General features: G+C 35.3%; 2 protein-coding genes and 1 long non-coding RNA gene across 3 annotated transcripts; 2 read left to right on the forward strand and 1 right to left on the reverse strand.

Moving 5' to 3' along the window:
- Window positions 1–10940: 10940 nt before the first annotated feature.
- LOC141631257 (uncharacterized) lies at window positions 10941–12135 on the reverse strand. Its single transcript, XR_012537608.1, has 3 exons — window positions 11841–12135; window positions 11521–11595; window positions 10941–11051 (listed from the first exon to the last, which is right to left on the reverse strand). It is a non-coding gene; the product is annotated as an uncharacterized LOC141631257 (long non-coding RNA).
- A 1524-nt stretch (window positions 12136–13659) lies between these two features.
- LOC141641673 (uncharacterized) lies at window positions 13660–14361 on the forward strand. Its single transcript, XM_074450328.1, has one exon. The coding sequence runs from the start codon at window positions 13660–13662 to the stop codon at window positions 14359–14361; it is 702 nt and encodes a 233-aa protein (XP_074306429.1).
- Window positions 14362–19874: 5513 nt separating this feature from the next.
- On the forward strand, window positions 19875–22253 carry LOC141641674 (replication protein A 70 kDa DNA-binding subunit D-like). Its single transcript, XM_074450329.1, has 9 exons — window positions 19875–20030; window positions 20111–20381; window positions 20459–20543; window positions 20622–20749; window positions 20865–20949; window positions 21197–21623; window positions 21710–21751; window positions 21801–21887; window positions 22098–22253. Exons 1-9 carry the CDS (start codon window positions 19875–19877, stop codon window positions 22251–22253), a joined length of 1437 nt encoding a protein of 478 aa, XP_074306430.1.
- The last annotated feature ends 1723 nt before the right edge of the window (window positions 22254–23976 follow it).

Raw genomic sequence — 23976 nt, forward strand, 5'->3', positions numbered from 1 at the left:
AAGAGGGAAGCACCGAAGAATGTAGCTGAGATCAGGAGTTTCTTGGGTTTAGCTAGGTATTATCGACAGTTCGTGAAAGATTTCTCCAAGATTGCTAGACCTATGACAGCTTTGATGAGGAAAGAGAACATGTTTCGTTGGGATGAGAGTTGTGAGACGACGTTCCAAACCTTAAAGGAGCGTTTGACCGCAACTCCTATTTTAGCATTGCGTGAAGGGAGTGAGAACTTTGAGGTATATACGGATGCTTCAAAGAATGGGTTGGGTTGTGTGTTGATGCAGAATGGGAAAGTGATTGCCTATACTTCTAGGCAACTGAAGCCTTATGAGGAGAATTATCCGACACATGATCTGGAGTTGGGTGCAGTTGTGTTTGCTCTCAAGATTTGGAGACATTACCTATATGGGGCGACCTTTAAGGTATTTTCAGATCATAAGAGTCTCAAGTTCATCTTCACTCAAAAGGAGTTGAATATGAGACAGAGGAGGTGGATGGAGTTGATTGGCGATTATGACATGGATATTATCTACCATGAAGGGAAAGCCAATGTAGTTGCAGATCCTTTGAGTAGGAAGAGTGTGCATTCTTTGCGCATAGCCATATCCTTGATGAGATTAAGAGATGAGGTGGGGAAGTTCGGGATACATATAATCCAGAAAGGAGATGCCATGGGAGATTTGACAGTGCAGCCTGATCTTTATGATGATATCCGCGGTAAACAGGTGTTAGATCCCAAGATGGTGGAGTGGAGAGCTGGAGTAGAGAAAGGGACAATGTCTAGATTCTCTATTCATACAGATGGGAGTCTGAGGTTTGATGGGAGGTGGTGTGTTCCTAATGATGAGGAACTGAAAAAGATGATTATGACAGAGCCTCATTGCACACCATATTCAGTACATCTAGGTGGCGACAAGCTATACAAAGATTTGAAGAAGTCCTTCTGGTGGCCTGGGATGAAGAAAGAAACAACTGAGTTTGTCTCCCGTTGTTTGACATGTCAGAGAGTAAAAGGGGAGCAGCGACAACCACAAGGTAAGATTCAGTCTCTTGAGGTACCTGAGTGGAAGTGGGAATCCATTTCTATGGATTTTATCGTGGGTTTACCAAAGAGTCAGCAGCGAAACAACATGATATGGGTTATAGTGGATCGACTGACCAAGTCAGCTCATTTTGTGCCAATAAAAGATACATGGACTAAGGCACAATTAGCTTTGGCTTATCAAAAGAATGTGATAAGATTACATGGGGTGCCTAAAGACATAGTATCTGACAGAGATTCGAGGTTTATCTCGAGATTTTGGAAAGAGTTGCAGGAGTCTTTGGGAACTACATTGAAGATGAGTACAACATTTCATCCTGCAACAGATGGTCAGACAGAGAGGACAATCAAGACTCTTGAGGATATGTTACGAGCTTGTGTGATGGATTTTGGTGGTAGCTGGGAACAGAGGTTAGATTTGATTGAGTTTTCTTACAACAACAGCTATCACACCAGTATTGGCATGGCACCATTTGAGGCTTTATATGGAAGGAGATGTAGGAGTCCGATTTGTTGGGACGACAGTGCTGAGGTAGTGGTTTTAGGACCAGAGATGATACATGAGATGGTAGAGTAGATTAAGCTGATCAGAGAGAGGATGAGAGCGGCTCAGGATCGACAAAAGAGTTATGCAGATCTACATCGACGGGATATAGAGTTTCAGGTTGGGGACAAGGTTCTTTTGAAAGTGTCTCCTATGCGTGGGGTCATGAGATTTGGTAAGTAAGGAAAGTTGAGTCAGAAGTTTATAGGACCTTATGAGATCTTAGACCGTGTTGGAGAGGTTGCTTATCGGTTAGCCTTACCGTATGCTTTGGATAGAGTACATAATGTGTTTCATGTATCTCAGCTGCGGAAGTATGTGAGTGATCCGTCACATGTGTTAGAGGTGGAGAACATAGAGCTAGATGAGTCCTTGTCTTATCTTCAGGTGCCTAAACAGATTATTAACCGGAAAGTTAGGAAAACCAGACATGGTGAAACAGTGTTGCTTAAGGTTCTTTGGTCTAATCATGAGGTAGAGGAGGCTACATGGGAGGCGGAAGAGGCTATGAGAGAGAGTTACCCGTCTCTTTTTGATCAGGTATGTATGGTTACGGGGACGTAACCTTGTTTCTTTTAGGGGAGTAGGAGATGGTCGCAGAGAGTTTTTGCATCTTTTTATGTTGGTTCTGATATAGTTAGTAGTTGCTTGAGTCGGGTTGAGCTTGGTTGGTACGTATGTTTTGGGAGTTTTATGTCAAGTTTTGTTTTTGTTGTTGTGTCGGGAGAGAGTTAGTGTGTTTTTGTTTTGTTGTAGTTTGAACTTCGGGGACGAAGTTCTTTTTAAGGAGGGAAGACTGTAATACTACGGCTTTATGAGTCTCTGGGTACTCTATCGAGTGGGGCTTACTCTATCGAGTAAGTATGTTTTGATTTACGAAACAGTGTTCTGCCTGTAGGGTACTCGATCGAGTAGCCTTGGCACTCGATCGAGTAAGTGGCACTCGATCGAGTATGTTACTTACACGATCGAGTAGGTCGGTTTACGGGTAATGTTTTGACGGGTTTTGTTAATAATGCGAATTAGTATATATAACTTTCCGTCATCTTTTCTAAACACTTTTATAAACCTAATACACTCAAAAGAGATTGCAAACTACGTTCTTCGCATCATTCGCATTATTGGCAAATCTCGGAGTTAGAGAGGTCGGATTTCATTGTTCTTTACATCCTTGTGATCCTTGCGTCAAGGGTAAGTCCTGCATACCGTTTTTGTAGCATTTGGTTGAGATTGGTTAAACCCTAATCTCGGGGATTGGGGGTTTTATTGCTTATATTGTTGTAGTAGCTAGTAATTGTATGATTATATGTATAGGAAGAGGGTTCGTAGAGGAGAGATTTTGAACAGCTGCTCGATCGTCTGCTTTGTGTTTGCATTCCAGGTAGGGTTTTTCCTACTCAGTATTAGTCACATGATGTGTTGGTGATTTGATTATGATTGGTGGTAAAAGTATAATATCAGTATTGTGACGGTTGTTGAATATTATCGTTATTGATTGTTGTTGGTTTTATATAACTGTCTGCGATCTTCGGGGTGCGTCCCTGGCTGAGTGGAGTCACTTGCGGGAGTGGCTTCACGCCCTTGATTCGCCTTCTGTGGAACCCGCCACAGAAGGTATGCGCACATTAATGGACTTGGGTTTATCGCTCGATAGAGATGAGCAGGGCTAGGTGGGAACGGCTGCGGTCCCCCACTGCCGGTGTGGAGTACCTGTTGCGATGGGTACTCTGGCAGAGCTACACACTTTTGTGTGTAGTCAGTATGAGGAGATTGATTATGGAGTTTGGGGTTTGATGTGATGATTGAGCTGTTTGTTGATTATCTTATTCTGATTTTTTGTGTGATTAGTACTGACCCCGTTTAAATGTTTTGTAAAACTGTGGTGATCCATTTGGGGATGGTGAGCAGTTGTTGAGTAGGTTTGATTAGAGGCATTTGGGCTAGTTGGGATGTGTCACCACGAGCGGATTAGAGTCTTCTGCTGTCGTACTTTAGTAGTTTGAGAATTTTGGTTTTGAGAACAATGTATTGTACTTTTGGTCAGTTTGGATTTGGATTGTAATCACTTTAAACTTTATTACTATTAAATTCTGTTTCGTTATTGTCATTTTAGTATCATTGCCTCGGGCAACCGAGATGGTGGCGTTTCTATACCTGAGTGGTCCTGGTAAGGCACTTTATGGGGGTGTCACAACGGTCTTGCATTGGATATACTCCACCGTCGCCACTGATCTCTTGGAGAACATTGTCGAAGCAGATACGACGACCATGGACACATGGAACCGTCTTGCCGACATATTCCTAAACAATAAGAATTCTCGAGCGGTGACACTCGAACAAGAATTCTCCCATGTCGATATGCACGATTTTTCCTCCGCCACTGCCTAGTGCTAACGACTAAAGTCCTTAGCCGATCAATTGAAAAATGTTGGCTCTCCTGTCTCTAATAGCCGACTAGTGCTTCAATCGGTCTCCGGGCTTACGCCGGCGTATCACGGAGTTGGAACGACCATTCGACAGCGCGACCCTCTTCCTGATTTTGCAAAAGCACGGTCCATGCTTACCTTGGAGGAAGCCGGACTTGCGAAGCAGGCTGCTACCAGTCTCCAACTGCTATGTACGCTAAAGGTTCCTCTGATGGCGACAGGAACTGTTCGTCCAACACCACTGCTCCGAATACAGGCAAGGGCAACCGTGGCGGTAACGGCTCAGGCGGCAAGAAGAAAGGGAAAGGGGAGGGAAACTCCAACAATTAGGGAACGAGTTCTGCTCCGTCTCAGGCTGGGTCGAATACCCTTGTTCCTGTAATAGGTCAATGGCCTGGAGGCTATGGTGCGTGGGAATGGCCCTCTTCTCCATGAGGGTACCCAACATTCCCCTACCCTACCGGTCCATGGGCACTGCCAAGGAGCTCTTTTCGTCCACAACAGGGTATTTTGGGTCCACGGCCTGCACAAGTGTACGCTGCTGATGGGTCAGCTTCGTCTCAAATGGACATTGAACCTGCCATGTACACCCTCGGCCTTACCCCACCCGAGCCATGGGTCATGGACACAGGAGCCACGTCACATATGACGACGAACCCAGGTAATCTCTCGACTCTTATTAATTCGAGCATTAATAAAGGTATACTTGTCGGAAATGGTCATACTGTTCCAATTAAAGGTTACGGTCATGCTACACTATCGAAACCACATCCACCCTTTGTCCTTCAAAAAGTCCTATATGCCCCAACCTTAGTCAAAAATTTAGTGTCAGTGCGAAAATTTACAACAGATAATTGGGTCACTGTTGAATTTGATCCGTTTGGATTTTGTGTGAAGGATTTGCGGACGGGGACTCAGCTAATGAGATATGAGAGTCGAGGCGAGGCGAGCTTTATCCTATTTCCAACAATAAAACCTCAGCAATTCAACCTTCTTCGTTTGCTACTTTTGCTTCATCGAGTCTTTGGCATGACCGATTGGGTCATCCCGGAGTTCCTGTTTTGAATAAACTTAGACAATACAATTTTATTGATTGTAATTCGAATACTCGTAATTGTGTGTGTCATTCTTGTGTTTTGGGAAAACATATTCGTTTGCCTTTTGCTAAGTCTACTTCAGGTACTTAGACGCCTTTTGACATTGTTCATTGTGATTTATGGACATATCCGGTACTAAGTTCATCGAGTGATAAGTATTATTTGTTAATTTTGGAAGACTACAGTAATTTGTTATGGACCTTTTCAGTCGCCACAAAACGTCAAGTTAGCTCCATACTTCTCATATTTCATACTTATATCCAAACGCAATTTGAGCGTAAAATTAAATCTATTCAATGTGATAACGGAACTGAATTTGTCAATAATATTTTCAAGGATTTTTATGCGTCTCATGGTCTGGCCTTTCGCCTATCATGTCCTCACGCCTCCTCACAAAACGTGAGTCTTTTATGAGACAATTTCGTATGTGATGTTCAATCCATATCCTTATGTATTGTTCACATAGGGTTACTGCTTGATGGGTTACTCAAAATCCGCACTAAAGAAACTTACTCCTCTCTCACTTTTTAACAATGATATTCCAAGTCTCAATATTACTAATGTTCTATTGAACGACAATAATTATGATGAATGGGCAAGAAGTCGTCGTCTTGACTTTCGTGCGAAAATAAACTCGAATTCCTCTCTGGTCGTGGAAACAGTGGTCCTGTTCGTTCCAATGCAATGACAGGTAGTGGCTCGTCCTCATCTCATCGGGTAGTTTTAAATGAGTTCGATCAAATTGATTTTAATTCGCTGACATCAGCCGAAGTGAATGAGCTTTCTAAGTCATGGCATTCTCGCAATTCCGCTCCTCGAAGCTACGAAAGGCTCTCTGGTGATATCTCTTTTTTGTCTTGGATTATTGATACGGGTGCGTCTCAGCATATATCGGGATGCATAAATCATTTCTCGAATATTCGGGCTATTATGCCATGCTCGGTAGGGCTCCCTAATGGTGATTTAACACTAGCTACTCAATGATTTAAACTGCAATTTAATTTCTATCTATTGTTTAACAGTTTAACAATCCAGTTTACTCACAAACTTTGTCTTATACAGGATCGTCATATGAATCTCGACAACCCGTTTTTGGAGCTGCAAAGAGAGAAAAACAAAGGAAGCAATCAATAAATAGAAAGAAGTTGGATAGCCTGGGAGATAATATATTGGATATATTGGAGACTTAAGAGTAACAGACTTCTTAAACATAAATCCTAATCATTGTTACTTATAAACACTATCTTTTTGTTATTTACTACTCCCTCCGTCTCGGTCATTTGTTGTCCTTTGGTTTTGGCACAAAGACCAAGAAAGGGAGGGGTCCAATTATCAAATGACAAGTGGAATAAATTGGGTGTGATGATCAAATTACTCATCAAATCCATTTTTAAAATAGAAAGGACAACAAATGACTGAGACACCCAAAAATGAAAAAGGACAACAAATGACCGGGACAGAGGGAGTATATTTTATAAAATTGTATTTACGTAGTTTACAAAGTCTAAAGTCTTTCGGGAAGTTTGGACTCTCTGTAATTGCTCGAAAAAAGCTTCCTTTAATAATATAGATAAATAGATAAAGAAAAATTCTTGGGTACACCGATATCACGTCATCATACACCCTACCCAATAAGATTATTAAAATTACCTACACTTTCCATAAATAATAAAGCAAAATCTAAATAAATAGAATATGGTTAAAGGTTTATCATTGGTTATGATGTATGATAATCTTATACATCTGGTGTAGGCTAGTGAGAGTCCAAACTTCCCGAAAGACTTTAGACTTTGTTTCAATTTAAGTGCTACACCGTGTAGCTAAGAATCATTCGTTAATTAAACACAATAACTAGTTGAGCAAACAAGAAACAACAACTGAAACACGGGTACTACTCGAGTCATGGAAATTATTGATCGGGGGCTCGGGGCGACTATACATGGGTAATTAGTAATAATTGTTATCCTCCTTACGTATGACTGACTGCCTTCCATTTAGTTACCGACTGTTTGGCTACCTTCATAGTAAACGGAATGACCTTTTCTCTGCAAATGAATAGCTAGTGAGGTGAAGAACCTACAAACAACTATACGAGTACAAAAATACTTGTGTAAGACAATTTTACACAAGACTTACTTATACGACTATACGAGTATTACTCGAACGGTAAAAACAGGGAGAAATACTCACTCAATAAAGCTTGCAGCTAAAATAGATAGTTGACCAATCAGAATTATCTCCATGAGCGCGAGTTGATGAGACATAGAGAGCAACAGCAGGTTGGCTCTGCATGCATGCATACGAAAATACAACTTTATTCAAATAAATAAATTAATTGTACAAAATAATGAAGAAAATTTGTTGATCGAAAGATTAAACATGAAGAACCAACATCACATAAAGCACTTAAATTGAAACACCAAGGGAATATAAGCCGAGATAATCTTATATCTTATATATATATATAAAACTGGGTTGAAGCGTTGTGGATGCGCCACGTGTCAACCCAGCTTTAAATACAGGTATTAATTACAGCTGAACATTAAATATAAACATAATAAATATTGTATAAATCTCAGCAAAATATTAATTATAGCTTAATAAATTTTATTATAAAATTACATTAAATAATTACGGTGATTTGATTATAAATTTATTAAAAAATTATTTTGATAAAAATCCTAAAATGTAAATAATTATGTTTATTGCGAAAAATGCTTCAAATTGAGTATAATTTTCATTATATTTAGAGAAAATTGTTGATTACAGCCTTTTAAAAATCACTTTTTGAAAATTACAGCCTTATATAATTTTTTTTGAAAATTACATCCAAAATATTACTTTTCTTCTAAAATTGCACCAACTTGAGGTTTTTGGTGATTTTTAATGATGTTTTTATGATGTTTGGGGTGATTAATTGGTTTGTGTCAAGGAGAGGTAAGAAATCTGGGTAAGTAGGCTCTCAAATAATAAAGGATACATCATGAAAACATCATCAAAAATCACCAAAAAAGTTCAAGTTGGTGCAATTTTAGAAGAAAAGTAATATTTTGGATGTAATTTTCAAAAAAAATTATATAAGGCTGTAATTTTCAAAATGAGGTTTATAAAAGGCTGTAATCAACAATTTTCTCTTATATTTATTGAAATATTTCTATTTGTAGAGATGATTAAAATGAGTGTCTCATAATATTTTATGTTTATCTAAAAAGACATTTTGAGAAAGTTATAAAACTTAGACCATTAAATCCTAAAAAAATAAATTTGGAAGAGTCATTGTATTTCTTAAAAACATAACTTAAAGAAAACTACTAAGAGATAAATTTTTATGTGGGAATGAAAAAAATTATATTGCGAGAAAATGAATACATATGAGATTTTGATAGGTTTAAATAGTGTGATAACAAGTATGTGTATGAGTATGTATGTACACAGTGATCGCGAATACATTTAATAATCACACCAAAATTAATGATTATTAAATAATATAGTATAATAAACGACATGAAAAAGTAGAAAAAAACTTTACATTTTTTTAATATCTCCAATTAAAATACGTATACGTCAAGTATAAATATTGATTATGACTAGCTAAATATTACTTTTAGTTCTTCTCAAAAAAAAAAAAACTTTTAGTTAAATATTTTATATGTTATATTTTAAATACTTTGAAGTTAAATCTCAAAAAATATTATTTGAGAAAGTTTAACTTATTTTATTTACAGATAAACTTTTAAATATCATTTGTATATAATTGCTTAAAAATACCAAAGGTGCAATTTTTATAGATATGTTTGACACATAACAGATGCAAAACACAATCAAAACATTTGAATAAGTTGAGTTTGAACTCTATATGTTTGATACATAAATATCACATGTTATACATAAAAAAATTATAAATTACATAAAATTATATTCACATCATTTTGAACAAATATTAATTGATTTGGAACCTAGCGTATTATGAAATGATATAATTTGAGAACTTAATGTTGATTGTTGCATTATTCAAATAAATTTTATTTTAATTATTATGATATTTGATCAGTCACAAAATAATTTATAAAACGTTGATCAACATAAATTATCATTTATTAGTTTTAATTAAAATTGTATGTATTTTATTTTAAAAGATTAAAAACAAACCTAAAAAATTAAATTTAAGAAAAATTAATTTATTTTTATTTATAAGTAAAAATATTAAAGGTCATATATAATCATGTTATTTTTCTTCAATTATAATAATTAAATTTTAAAACAGGCCGCGCAAAGCGCGGGATACTATCCAGTATATATATAAAACTGGCATTTAGGAAAAATGTAAAAAAAAAATGTATCACAAGTGTGTTCATATGTCCATTACTACAACATAGTTAGGAATAAACAAACTGACTATATAAAGTGTACATTAATAAAGGTGTTTTGAATAGAAACTAAATTACTAAATCATACAAATAACGAAAAGCAGAAGAGTTTGAATTGCATAAATATCACCAAACTTGAGTCCAGGATTCCATTTTTTATAAATGTTTAGTCATTCTTTTATTAGATGACTTGAATAAGGGAAAAAAAGGACTAGATTATGTGTTACATAATAAATTTGATACACATATGAATGATATGATACAATGTACCTTAAGAAAAATATTTATATAAATAGATAAGCATTCTTCTTTACATTATCACACACTTCTCCCCTCCTGCTATTCAATTATTTTTTTCCCGTCCTATGTTCAATATCCAGCTTTTCAAACCCGCAAACATATCATACAAGAAGTCAATTTCTGGTTGCTCATAATATGCAGAAATCTGATCTAACTTTAGAGGAGCACAACTGGGGTTTCACTTATCCAAATATTGAGTTCCTTATATGTATAGAATCTTTAAATAGTCTACTTTCAAGTAAAATTGGAATCAACAAGAAAAAGCAAGCAGAATTCTCACAATACGAGTTCAAAGACTGGCAGTATTTGATGCAATTGCAGACTGCTGCCAGAATGACCTGGTGATGATGACATAAATCTTAGTGATAAAAGGTTCAGAGGAAGATCTAAAATCAACAAAACATTTTGCGTGTGCTGTAGTGAAAAAACCATCCAACACCCTTCTATATTTAATATAGATGATGCATGTATCAAGTCTCTAGTGTGTGTAAAGCTAGAGCATAGAATGAATCTAAGTGACACACCACACAATAAGACCATCAAAAATCCTGACTTTCATGAATAAGATTTCATAACGATTTTTTTGCCAATTTTTGAACATTCTGAACTAAGTCTCATTCTTTTCAGTTCTCAATCAATTAAGAGATGTAAGACCAATTATAAACACATAAGAAAACTATATGCTCAGGAAAAATACACCAACAAACATAAGGAGAGGAATTTCATGGCTCAAACGTAATGACATATTGACATGTAAGGGAAAGTTGATGTGTCATAGTCTCAATACTTGGGAGAGTCTTACTGATAATGTTACCCTAAGTTAATAAATTTCAAAAAGGTTATTCCACATATTTTCTTTAATTATGTTTTAGGTACCTAATCAATCATAGGCATCAATCCTATAACTTTAGCGCACAAGCAGCACATGAATCCCACAAATTAGTGTCCAAGTTCTACATAAAAAATATTAGAATCACACAAACTAGTGCAAGTTATATATTACACAAATTAGCCTCCAAGCACTATATTTCAGGTGCCGATCTCAGCACCTAATATATTCAGAGAACCAATAGCATCAAGCAAAGTAGCTATATAAAAAGGGTATATAGGAATTAATACTGCTGCACATAAGCAATGGCCAGATGAGATTATCTTTGGGGGATAGATGGATTGAATCTGCACATCAGCATGAAACAATTTACACTCTTTAGAAAAGATCTGTGCTTGCCTCTCTGCAATTGAATCAATTAATTGTATGTCCTTTGTCACCCGATCGTCTACACAGCAAAATAAGATAAGAAACATATTATAAACTGAGAAACAATTAAACCAATGCAACCAGATTAAGGATATACATACCATACATAACAACCTTGCCAGTGTACAATTCCACGAAAATCTAAAAAAGCAATAGATAACAGCAAAGTATGCAGCTATATAACAACTTGAAAGCAAAGCCTTAGATCCAAAATGATACGGGGATGGCTAACATACACCATCCTTCGATCCCATCTAAACGTAAAAAAAATGGGAAAAAACGTAAAGGAAGCAAGAGGGAGAGAAATATGTGAAGGCAACATACATAAAAAGCTTAGAGCTAGCAGGAGATGTAAAGATAGGGGAAATAAGTGTGAAGAAAATATGCAGAGGAAAAGTAATAGAGAAGACGAAAACTAATAGAAAGTAATACAAAACAAGTCATTCTTTATGAACTTAAACCAGAATTTAAGAAAGCAAAGTAACAACCTTATTCAAATACCTCCAATCGGGATTATCGGCAAACTTACTGGCCTCCACAAGATCAACTTCTCGGCAAACTTACTAAGAAACATCAAAACCCTAATTAATGAACTTCCCCAAATTCAACACTAAAACTATAATTAAGAAAAGAATTTGCGGTGGTGGTGAGACAGAGCAGCAGTGGTGATCGGCGTGCGGCTTGGCGAACGGCCAAGATAATGACGGTTTTGCAAGGTTTGATTGCAACTAAATCAATAAACCAACAACTCAAACTCAAAGATAAAAAAAATTGCAATTGAAATAATAAACAAAATTAGGGTACAAACCTAATAAGAAAAGTCGCGAACGATGGTTGCTTCGTTCCCAATATGCCTTCGCCTTTTCTGGGTGAATCAAACTTGAGATTGAATGATTAAGATACAGTGGATTGAATGCATGAAAGAGAAACGAAGAAGATCGAATGAGAAAGGAGAAGCAAAGAGACGGTGGAAGTGTCGAATGAGAAAGGACGAAGAATATCGAAGAGTTTTTGTTACTGTATCAAATAAATGAATTGAATGACGCGTGATGGAAGGAATTGAAAGATTGAATAATAATATTGATTATTGATGGGAGATTCCAAAAAATAAAAAGTGGCGCACAAACAAAATTTTCAATAAAATGTTTTGAGTAATTTGAACAAAAAAATGAAATTTTTATAAAGGGTTTATAACTTATGTGATATAAGTGTTGCACAAGTGTTGCGACAAAATGCAACATTTGTATAAAAACGTTGCACTTCGAGTAATACATTGCAACACTTATATTAAAGTGTTGCCCTATGTAAGTAAAAGCAACATTTATAAATTAAGCGTTGCTTAATTAACTGAAAATTGCAACACAAACCGTAAGTGTTGCACACGAAATGTTGCATTAGGTCTATTTTTGTAGTAGTGAGGTAAGTAATCGATCTCTTTTATCGCTTCCGCATTCAGTTTATACATGTTCATTATGAGACTAGAACATGTTAATTTTAAACTATAAAACTTACAGTTGGTATCAGAGCGAGTAATCGCCTCCGCCTTGCTTAATTAAAATATTGATTGTTAGCGTAGAATATTCCGTATTCTATGAATTTGCAATATTTATGATTTTCACATGCGAGACTTTGCTTTATGCGTATTAAGAAACCTTATGTATTGATATTTGATTAATCTAATTAATCTCATATGCCTTGTTTGTACATAATGTTCACTAAGTTTTCCTCGCATGTACTCCGTAATTAATGGATGAGTTGCCAACTTGTTCATTGTTCATAAATAAAAGTAATTACCTTCGTTATGTCAAAATCAACCATGTGTGCTTGGCTATTACATGTTTTTAACCTTGTGCGTGGATGGACCCTGTCTCTCCTCGTTGATTTCGTGTTACAAATTTTGATTTGAGATATCGAATTGTTATCCGCTGTTGAAAATTCATTCTCATCGTTCAGCAGTTGTATCTTAAGTTTGCACTGATGTTTGTTGTATGGTACGAAATCTGATTTTGGATTCGGTATTTGTCATATACGGAGTTATTTTCTATGCGTGTCCGTATGGAGTTCGGCCTATTGACATTTCTAGTCATATATTTTTTCTATATACATTAAGTTGAGTATATAGATTAAAGTTTAAAGTTTAATGTCAAGTGATTCAAAATTTATTAGTTTGAGAATAGCCACAGCATCTCTAATTAATTGAAATTTTATTTTGGAATCACATATGGAACAAGACATTATTTGTGATTAGTCGTATGTAATATAATGAGACTTACCCACAGGAATCTTGTTGTATGTATTTGTATGACTAATTAGGATGATATATTGAATCTTGTTTCTTAATCTACCCACAGGAGTTAAGAGATGTATATGATTTGATAGTATTGTCATAAAGTTAAAAATTTATATGTATCTAATTGAGTAGAGCTTTAGCCCACAGGCAAGTTTTATGTCTCTAGATTCATATTTGAGCATGATTTACATTGGTAAAGCATGATTAAGTTTAAAGTCTCAACTTTGGTAATAGGCATGTTATTTATTAAATTTGCGGTAATTTTACAGGAGTTCTACGATGTCAAATTTGACATTCCGAATTGAATGGTGATAACTATAAGGTCCGGAAAGAGAGAATGCTACTCTGCAGATTAGGATGGTTAGATATTGATTATGCTATTCGGAAAGACGAACCACCTAAAGTAACTAAAGAAAGCACTAAAGAAGCAATTGATCTTTATGAAAAGTGGGAGAAATCTAATCGTCTCTCCATTATGTTCATAAAGACCAGAATGTGTGCTAGTATTCGTGGTTCTGTCGATCAGCATACTAAAGTTAAAGATCTAATTAAGGCCATCGATGAGCAGTTTGCAACTTCTGATAAAGCTCTTGCTAGTACTTTAATAATGCAGTTTTCATCTTTGAGGCTCACCGAGACTAAAGGTGTGCGTGATTATATCATGCGCATGAGGGATATTGCAGCTCAACTTAAGATCTTGGAAGTTACCATGTCTGACACTTTCCTTGTGCACTTCATTTTATGCACTTTTCCTCCAAAATATGCTCCTTTTAAGATCTCTTACAACACACATAAGGATAAATGGTCAATTAATGAACTTATGGCCATGTGTGTTCAAGAGGAGGGCAGATTGTTAATGGAGGAAGGTGAAAAGGTGAACCTTACTGTTGCTTCTTCTTCAAAGAGGCAAAAGGATCACACTAAAGATAAGGGAAAGGGAAAGATTTCAGCTGAGCCAGCCATTAAGAAGGAATCTACGTGTTTCTTCTGTAAAAAAAAGGGACACATGAAGATACACTGCATTAAGTTTAAGGCTTGACTAAAGAAGAAAGGTAATTTTCATGCGTTTGTTTGTTATGAATCTAATATGGTTAATGTTAATCATAATACATGGTGGATTGATTCTGGAACTACAATCCATGTTTCGAATACATTGCAGGGTATGACAAACCTAAGGAAACCAGTGGGCAGTGAACTTTCAATCTATTCAGGAAACCAGATTAGTTCACATGTGAAGGCCATTGGGACATGCAGTTTAATATTAAGTAGTGGTTTTATTTTGCATTTGGAAAAGACATTTTATGTTCCGAATTTCTCTAGAAATTTGATTTCAGTATCAAGACTTGTACCTTTGGGTTTTACCTTTAATTTTTCAGACTCTGGATTCAGTATTCTCAGAAATTCTGAAATTATTGGTTATGGTATTTTGTCTGATAATTTATATCGTCTTGAACTGCGAAATAATATTACTCATAATTCTATGCATGTCAATGCTGGTTTAAAACGTTGTATTATGAATGAGAATTCCTCTATTTTGTGGCATCGGGGATTCGGACATATCTCCATTGAGAGGGTAAAAAGATTAGTAAAGGATGGAGTACTTGATACTTTAGACTTTACTGATTTTGATACTTGTGTTAGTTGCATTAAGGGTAAGCAAACTAACATGTCTAAGAAAGGTGGAAAGAGAAGTTCTAGCCTATTAGAAATCATACATACCGATATTTGTTGTCCGGACATGAATGCTAATGATCCAAAATATTTTATCACCTTTATTGATGATTACTCGCGTTATATGTATCTTTACTTACTTCGTTTTAAGGATGAAGCTTTTGATGCCTTTAAATTGTTTAAGGCTGAAGTAGAGAACATATGCGGTAAGCGCATTAAGATTGTGAGATCTGATAGAGGTGGTGAATACTATGGTAGATACACTGAGAACGGACAAGCACCTAGTCCATTTGCTAAATTTCTTCAAAAGCATGGGATTGTTGCCCAATACACTATGCCTAGTTCTCCAGATCAGAATGGTGTAGCAGAAAGAAGAAATAGGACATTAATTGAGATGGTGCGTTGTATGAGAAATAATGTTAAACTTCCTTCATTTTTGTGGGTTGATGCTCTTAAGACGGTTGCGTATATATTAAATTGGGTTCCTTCCAAGGCTGTGTCTAAGACACCTTTTGAGTTATTTAAAGGATGGAAACCGAGTTTGAGACATATACGCGTTTGGGGATGCCCGTCGGAGGTGAGAGTATATAATCCACAAGAAAAGAAACTTGATCCAAAGACTATTAGTGGGTATTTCATTGGATATGCCGAAAAGTCTAAGGGTTATAGGTTTTATTGTCCATCTCATAGTACAAGGATTATGGAATCAAGAAATGCTAAATTTCTTGAGAATGACTTGATCAGTGGGAGTGACCTAATTCAGGACATTGTCCTGGAGAGGGATCATCATAAAGTTTCACCCTCTGATTCAAGTGACAAATTGGTTGTCATTCACACTCCTCAAGTTCAATTGAGTGTTACACAACCAGTGATAGAAATTCCACAAAATGCCGATCAAAATATGGTAGATCATAATGAGGAAGAGGTTCACCATGAGGATGAACAAGTTCCATTAAGAAGATCTATTCGTGAAAGGAGATCGGCTATTCCTGATGACTATGAAGTATATTTACAAGAATTGGATTATAATATTGGAGCTGATAATGATCCTATGTCGTTTTCACAAGCCGTAAGTTCTACAGATTTAAACTTATGGATGAATGCTTTGAAAGATGAGATGAATTCTATGGCATCTAATGGAGTTTGGGATCTCGTTGTATTGCCCGATGGTGCAAAACCTATTGGGTGCAAGTGGGCCTATAAGACTAAAAGATATTCACTTGGCAACATCGAGAGACATAGGCAAGACTCGTTGCTAAAGGATTCACTCAAAGGGAAGGAATTGACTACACAGAGACTTTTTCTCCTGTATCAAAGAAAGATTCTTTTCAAATTGTCATGGCGTTAGTAGCTCATTTTGATTACGAGTTACATCAGATGGATGTGAAAACAGCATTTCTCAATGGTGATTTAGAGGAAGAGGTTTATATGAAACAACCTGAAGGATTCTTCTCTAAAAATGGTGAGCATTTGGTTTGTAAGCTAAATAAATCCATATACGGTTTAAAACATGCTTCCCGCCAATGGTATAAGAAATTCCATGAAGTTATTTCTTCATTTGGTTTCGAAGAAAATATAATGGATCAATGTATATATCTTAAGGTCAGTGAGAGTAAAGTTTGTTTTCTAGTATTGTATGTGGATGATATTTTGCTAGCAACCAATGATAAAGGGTTGCTACATGAGGTGAAACAATTCCTTTAAAGTAATTTTGATATGAAGGATATGGGTGAGGCATCTTATGTCATTGGCATTAAGATCCATATAGATAGATCTCGAGGCATTTTGGGGTTGTCTCAAGAGGCCTATATCAATAAAGTACTTGAAAGATTCAGAATGAAAGATTGTTCACCAAGTGTAGTACCAATTGTGAAAGGTGACCGGTTCTGCTTGGACCAGTGCCCCAGGAATGACATTGAAAGAGAACAAATGAAGAATATTCTATATGCTTCAGCTGTTGGTAGCATTATGTATGCTTAGGTCTGTACTAGACCCGACATTGCATATGTGGTTGGAGTGTTAGGAAGATATCAGAGTAACCCAGGTTTTGATCACTGGAAAGCTGCAAAGAAAGTGTTGAGATACCTTCAAGGTACTAAAGATTACATGCTTATGTTTAGACGAACTGAGAATCTTGAAGTAGTAGGTTACTCCAACTCTGACTACGCAGTCTGCATAGATTCACGTAAATCTACATCAGGATATGTGTTTATGTTAGATGATGGAGCTGTGTCATGGAGGAGTGTTAAGCAAACCTTGACGGCTACTTCTACTATGGAGGCTGAGTTCGTATCTTGTTTTGAGGCTACCTCACATGGTGTTTGGTTGAAAAGTTTCATATCTGGGCTTAGAGTTATTGACTCTATTTGTAGGCCGCTAAGAATGTATTGTGATAATTCAGCTGTTGTGTTTATGGCTAAGAATAATAAAAGTGGAAGTCGAAGTAAACACATCGACATAAAGTATCTAGCCATAAAGGAGCGTGTTCAGGAAAAGAAAGTGATCATTGAACACATTAGCACAGAGTTGACGATTGCAAATACCTTGACTAAAGGCATGCCAATTAAGACTTTCAAGGATCATGTAGTGAGAATGGGACTTGGTTCCATCATGTAGTACATTCATTAAGTTTTTGTAAGAAACTTTTATTAAGTTGGATATTTTCTCTTTTGGATATATATGCGCATATTTATAAAGTAATGTTGAGAAATATCATTTTGTTTGAACCTCGAGTAAACATGGGGTTTACTCATTAAGTTAAATGTGTGTGGTGTGAGTGACTTGATATATTGTGATACATGGAAGATTAATTCTTGCTCTAAGAGAATTCGTCGCCATGATCCATATGTTGTGTCTCTTGTTAAATGGACCAAGTGGGAGATTCCATAAAATAAATAAGTATTACATTAATATTTAATTAAGTTATTTTATGGAAATTAAGTTGGTCCATTGTATGGTGAAATTTACCTAGGATTCTGTTTCCACTATTATCTCCCATAACTTACCATTCACAATTTAGGAAATTGTTCAGTTGACTCTTTGATGGCAAGAGTCTATATAAGGGTAACATATTTATTCTGATTAAGGTTCACCAATCCTACCTCATTAAGAAAATACAGCATCTAAATTGTGAGGCTGAGGGTTTGGAAGCCAAGTCAGATTTGGGGGTTAAGAAATTGGGTTATTCATTAAGACGGATCAATTATTTCAAGCAATGGCTGGAGGTAAGTAATCGATCTCTTTTATCGCTTCCGCATTCAGTTTATACATGTTCATTATGAGACTAGAACATGTTAATTTTAGACTATAAAACTTACAGTAATTTGATCGATTTATAAGGTTCCGCTATTGGAATATGAGAGAATTAAGTTTTTGGTCTGTTAGTAGTACAAGGACAGTAAATGGAAAATATTACGCAAAAAGGACTGTAATGAGTAAAAAACGTACTGCGAAAATAAATTACGTTAATTTAAATAAACAACGTATAAAAACAGGTCGTGCGAAGCACGGAATACTACCTAGTATAACACAAAAACTTGTAACCGCATCATATAACTGTGTCGTTTTACATAATCTTATCTTTATAAAAGCAAAAGACAATACTCAACAGAGAGCGCGCCACGTCATAAATACATCTTTTTTTTTTTTTTGAGAAAATCGAGATCATGGTGGGACCCATGTGTGTGCAACGTATTTAATTTCTGAGATATCCGTTATTCAAAGCATGCGCTTAAATCCGTCTTGCAACCGAATATAAAAAGTCATCTTACGGAATACTTCTTCAAATTAATTTTATGATAGAATTGTATACATTCCGTGTTAAGAAAACGAATTACATTTACGCAAAATTAATTACAAAAGCGAGTTATCGTAATTGAATTACATAATTAGTAAACCAAAATTACACAATTAAATTACATAATTTAAGGGAAAAATTACAATTATATACGAATCGAAAATACATCGATAATGAATTACAAAATGAATATCAAGTGTTTTTGTTCTGAATAATTTTATACCTTGCGCAGTAAATATAATGAAAACATGATTTTTAAAAAATACAGCGGACGATAATTTTTTTTTTTTAAAATATCAATAATTACGACAAATATAGTAATATAAAACTCGGCATCTGAAGTACCAGCCACGCACACCGACATTGGTGGGTGACTGATAGCAAACCGAGTGAATATAGACTTCAGCAAACAGTAAACGCTATTTTTAATTTTTTTTTACTCCACAAAATAAACAAATAAATTTTCATTTAAATTACAAGTGATTTAAAAATTATATTAAATTCTTTTTAATAATCACGACAAAAAAATTAAATTAAAAATTATATTAAATTAAGTTAATATAGACTTCCGCAAACAGTAAAAAAATTTAATCACGATACGAAAAGTCGACACACTTAAAAATATGTTGTTTTTTAAAAAAGTAATCCTCTCAGATCTGTATAGAAAGCCGTTCATCACCGAGGATTATGTACTTGGAGCAAAACTTCTGGCAATTTAACTATCAGCCTCGCACTCCGAATTCAGAAGATGGCAATGATAGACTACCGAGTAATTTCTACTTCTACAAGTACGAATGTTAGGCATCGTTATTATCATCATAATAAATACACTTGGACCGTCCACCCTTCAAATCCGAAACTGCATTAAATTAAAATAATCAGCATTTTCTGAAATTAGGGCATATATGCAGTTAAATATGGACTGGCAGTATGTACAGCAGTTTCAAAGAAATGGGATTCATGGGTAATGGAAGTAGTGGGGGAGTTAAGTGTTTACAGGAGGTTATATTTTACTATATATAGGATTGCAAACCTTGAGAATGTCACAAACTCAATATTGCAAATTCAATCAAAAACTTGAGATTATGGCACACATCCAGAGTATTCCAATTTCGAGCATCACCAAAGAAACAGCAAGGACGGAACAACTAACTGTTCGGGTTATGAGATTGTGGTACAGAAAGTCTGAGACAAATCCCAAGGAAGTGAAAGGTGTAGAACTCATCCTAATTGATGAAAATGTAAGTCTCCCTATTCCCCTTTTCCTGTGTCATTTTTCAAATTATTGTCACAAGGTATTAACAATTATGAATGAATGCAGGGAGACACAATTCAGGCATCAATCAACCAGAGGCTGACTCGCCTTTTCTTAGAGCACCTTAATGAAGGGAGCACATACAAAATCAGAAGGTTCAGTGTATCATCATACCGTGTGGGACTTGACATGGCAACAATTCACCCGTGCAAGATTTGGTTCGAGTACAGCACTAGGGTAGTACCCATTCCAAATGTAGATATTCCTCTTTCTACCCATGCTTTCTACACGTTCAATGAGGTCGTGTTTGGAGCAATGCCAAATAGACTTTATATTGGTAAGCAACAATGGCCTACAAATAATTTTTCATGTGTGCACCTTAAATGTTAACTAACAAGTGAAAAATTCTGTCAGACGTAATTGGAAGGTTGGAGCACATTTATCCAATAAGAGAGAGCAATGGCAAGAGAAGGAGGACTATTGTTTTGGGCAATAATCTGTAAGTTGACTATATTCTACAAACAAAATGCCAAACTTTAAACTATTACAAATTACTCATTACAAACGGTTATTTCAGGAACCAAAACTTGTGCTACTCATTGTTTGGGGACTATGTTCAGCAAATTTCAGAAATCGAGCAAGAGTTCATTAACAAACCAAAGCCGACGTTGGTTATGCTATTCGTAAAACGTTCTGTTTTTGAAGGTCTAAATTCTGGTCATTTTAATACCATTTTCAGCATCACAAACACGTTGATTACATACAAAATTTAAGAAAAAACAGTTGGAAAATAATGGTCTCATAATTTTTTACTATGCAGGGGAAGTTAGCATAACATCAACATTGGGTGCTACAAAGATTTTGGTTAATCCAGAAATGAACGAGGTGAAAGTGTTCAACAATAGGTATGGCATCTAAATCCGTTTTATGTGATATTATTGTCATTAGTGAAATAGTAGGTGCAGTAATTGTTATTGACCAGAAAACGCACATGAAAACTCCAGAAATCGTCCACAAAATGAAGCAGTACATAACCGTTAAAATTTTTTTTGAAATATACAGTCCAAATAGAGTCGAGAAACAGTTTGAGTTTAATTTTTTTTTAAAAAGTAAAATTTCAGCTTAAATTAATTACGCCACTTTTCTTACCAGTTTTCCAGATGATGATGCACCCGTCTTTGGGGCTCCAGAAACAGCTGGGTACCATCCTCCAATCCTCGCAAGTGCAAACATCAAAACACTATCAGAGATAACAAATTTAACCAAAGGAGGGCCATATGTCACAATGGCCCAGATCATTGAGTTAGATACATCTGGTAGTACTTGGTACTACTACTCTTGCAAAGAATGCAGATCAAAAGTGAAGCCAGGAGAAGATGGGTTGTGGTATTGTGACAAGGAAAAATTTAACAATAATTGCACAATGAAGGGTGTGGGGGTGACATCAGCAATACCAAGGTTTCAAGTTAAGTTTTTTGTGACATATGAAGATCCAGACTCGGTTGAGTTCATTATTTGGGATGATGTAATGGTTGATTTACTTGGGAAAACAGCACAAGCCATCCTTGACGAGGATGAGGTAAACTAAAACTCATTTACATAAAATTTGCAATAATATCTAACCAACGTATAATATTACTGATTAAGTTTTAAATATTGTTTCAGATGTACAGTGTTGTCCCTCCCCCAGATTTCAGGCCTCTACTTGTGAACATTTGTGGCAAAAATAAGAGTGACTGATTTATACAACATTCAGCAAAAATCAAAGTCATTTGGGGTGATCGGTTTGTGTGATGATCCAAGATCAATTGCTAAGTGGGATGACATGAATAATGCAAGAAAGGTATAACATCAATTATTGACTACCCTATACACGTAATGACTTTGATTTTTGCTTCAATTACTAATAAATATCGTCCACTTCTTTAGGAACAAACAATTTCAACTTCGACAAGGGACACAACAAGATCTGATTCAATGATGGTGAATTGAATTTTAACTTGAACATATTTTTTTGATACTAATGACATTTTTAGTAATAGATTTTTTTTAGGAGCAATTGAGAGAGTTAGTTGAGTCAGAACCTGTGCTGAATTCCCAAGAGATCACACCACAGAAAGGAGTCGTGGAAACGGCTGAAGCATCCGACAAATCATCTGCAACAAAATTGAAGGAAATTAAGATGGGCAAGCAGCCTATGGAGTTCTAAAATCACATTTCAGCAATTAAGAATTTTCGGGACCATGTTTGTATTTCTGTTTTTGGACTTTGTTGTTTTCTTTACTGCTTTGGACCAAGTTTATTTCAGGTTGTAATAGAACAATTTAGGTTATCATATTTAAGTTAGATGTGTAGCAAGTTTACTATGCAGAGAATGAAAGAAGCTGAAGGACAAAGTGATGCAACAACTTTCAGATATGGAGCCTAAAGGACAGGAAAGATTGGATGCAATTTTAAAGAAGGAACTAGATGACAAAGATGCATCATATTGGTTAAGCTAGCAACATCATCAAAACTTATATATGTTCAACTTTTCAGCTATTGTATTTCAATTTATCAATGAACTAATTAACTTTTCTCAACAATAGTACATTTAATTCTTTACTTTTCATTTCAAATTTACTATACAAGCCATTAGTCATTAACAACTACTAAATTTCCAAAGCAACACGTTTTATGCAGCCAACAGTAGTAGATTACATTCGATATCAAACCAAAAAGTAAATCAAATATGCTGGAGGAGTAATTGACATTTATTGAATAACATGGAAAAAAAAAGATGTATAGAATTGCAACATTTATAACAAGTTTTGAGAATTTTAAGATACTTCTCAAAATGACTAAGAAAAAACGTCGGGAAATTCAAGATAGGCCACTGTATAAATTTCCAGTATACGATACTTCTCATAAGTTTATATCAAGTTCTTAAATTGTTAATGTAGCATAGTCACGAAATTTTTAGTCAAAAACGTCAAAAAAATCAAAGTCGATAATTTTCAGCACAAATGACGGTTTAAACAGTTATGTTAAACTATCCATCTTGCATTACTAGCAGTTTCAAAATTAGTGGGCAGTAGTTGAGTCAAATAAACAAATTAGTTTGGTAAGTTAGTGGGCAAGACTTGAGTCAACTAAACAAGGTATTCATGCATACAGGAGAGAAAATTGAAGCAAATCAATATAACAAATTTTAGATGACCAGTTTTTTAAGATCAATTACAAAGAAAAGCAAATAAAAAACTGTCAAATTTTGCACATATTTTCCATCATATTGACAAGCATCAAAACAAAGGAGGGTTGAACATGGAAAAGGGGAATTCAAGTACAAGCCAAAAAAAAAGGAGACGGCAGCAAGGACTTTACAATGAAAACAGTAAGTTTCTTAATTTATTTCTATATATTAAAAACTGTTACATTGGTTATTGCTTACTTAACTTTTTCTATCTTTCACGAACAATTTGCATGCTTCGAATGTTATTGTCGAATGTCCCTGCATTTTAGTAACATTTTTTCATTAGTATTTGTTAATAACTTAAAAGGAAGCTTTTTTTAAAGAAACAATGATTGATAACATAAGAAATGTTAACAAATTATCATCCCAAAACGGGAAAAACGAAATTGAAATGTAAATTACAAAAGAGAATCAGTAAGCACTTAACTTTTCACATGTCGATAAATGATCTGCAATAAATCTTCTGCAAACAAGTGTAGAACAGTTAGTATGATTTCTATATTATACAACAATTCTGACAACTGTGAAATCAATATGAGTTCAGAAATGTAACTTATTGAAACCAGTGTGTGAAAGAAAACAGTTGGGTTGGGTTGGTTTGGTTGGGATAGATTAGTCTAGGTTGGGTTAGGTTGGGCTAGGTTGGGCTAGGTTGGTCTAGGTTGGGCTAGGTTGGGCTAGGTTGGGTTGGATTGGGTTA

Source organism: Silene latifolia, chromosome 2 (assembly GCF_048544455.1).
Source record: "Silene latifolia isolate original U9 population chromosome 2, ASM4854445v1, whole genome shotgun sequence".
NCBI lineage: Eukaryota > Viridiplantae > Streptophyta > Magnoliopsida > Caryophyllales > Caryophyllaceae > Silene > Silene latifolia.

Bases quoted from the DNA above. Each gene is read 5' to 3' on its own strand.
- LOC141641673 (XM_074450328.1), top strand. From the start codon at position 13,660: ATGCTACTCTGCAGATTAGGATGGTTAGATATTGATTATGCTATTCGG.
- LOC141641674 (XM_074450329.1), top strand. From the start codon at position 19,875: ATGGCACACATCCAGAGTATTCCAATTTCGAGCATCACCAAAGAAACA. The intron at 20,750-20,864 runs GTCTAAATTCTG...TTTACTATGCAG, and splicing joins AAAACGTTCTGTTTTTGAAG to GGGAAGTTAGCATAACATCA. The intron at 21,888-22,097 runs GTATAACATCAA...GATTTTTTTTAG, and splicing joins ACATGAATAATGCAAGAAAG to GAGCAATTGAGAGAGTTAGT.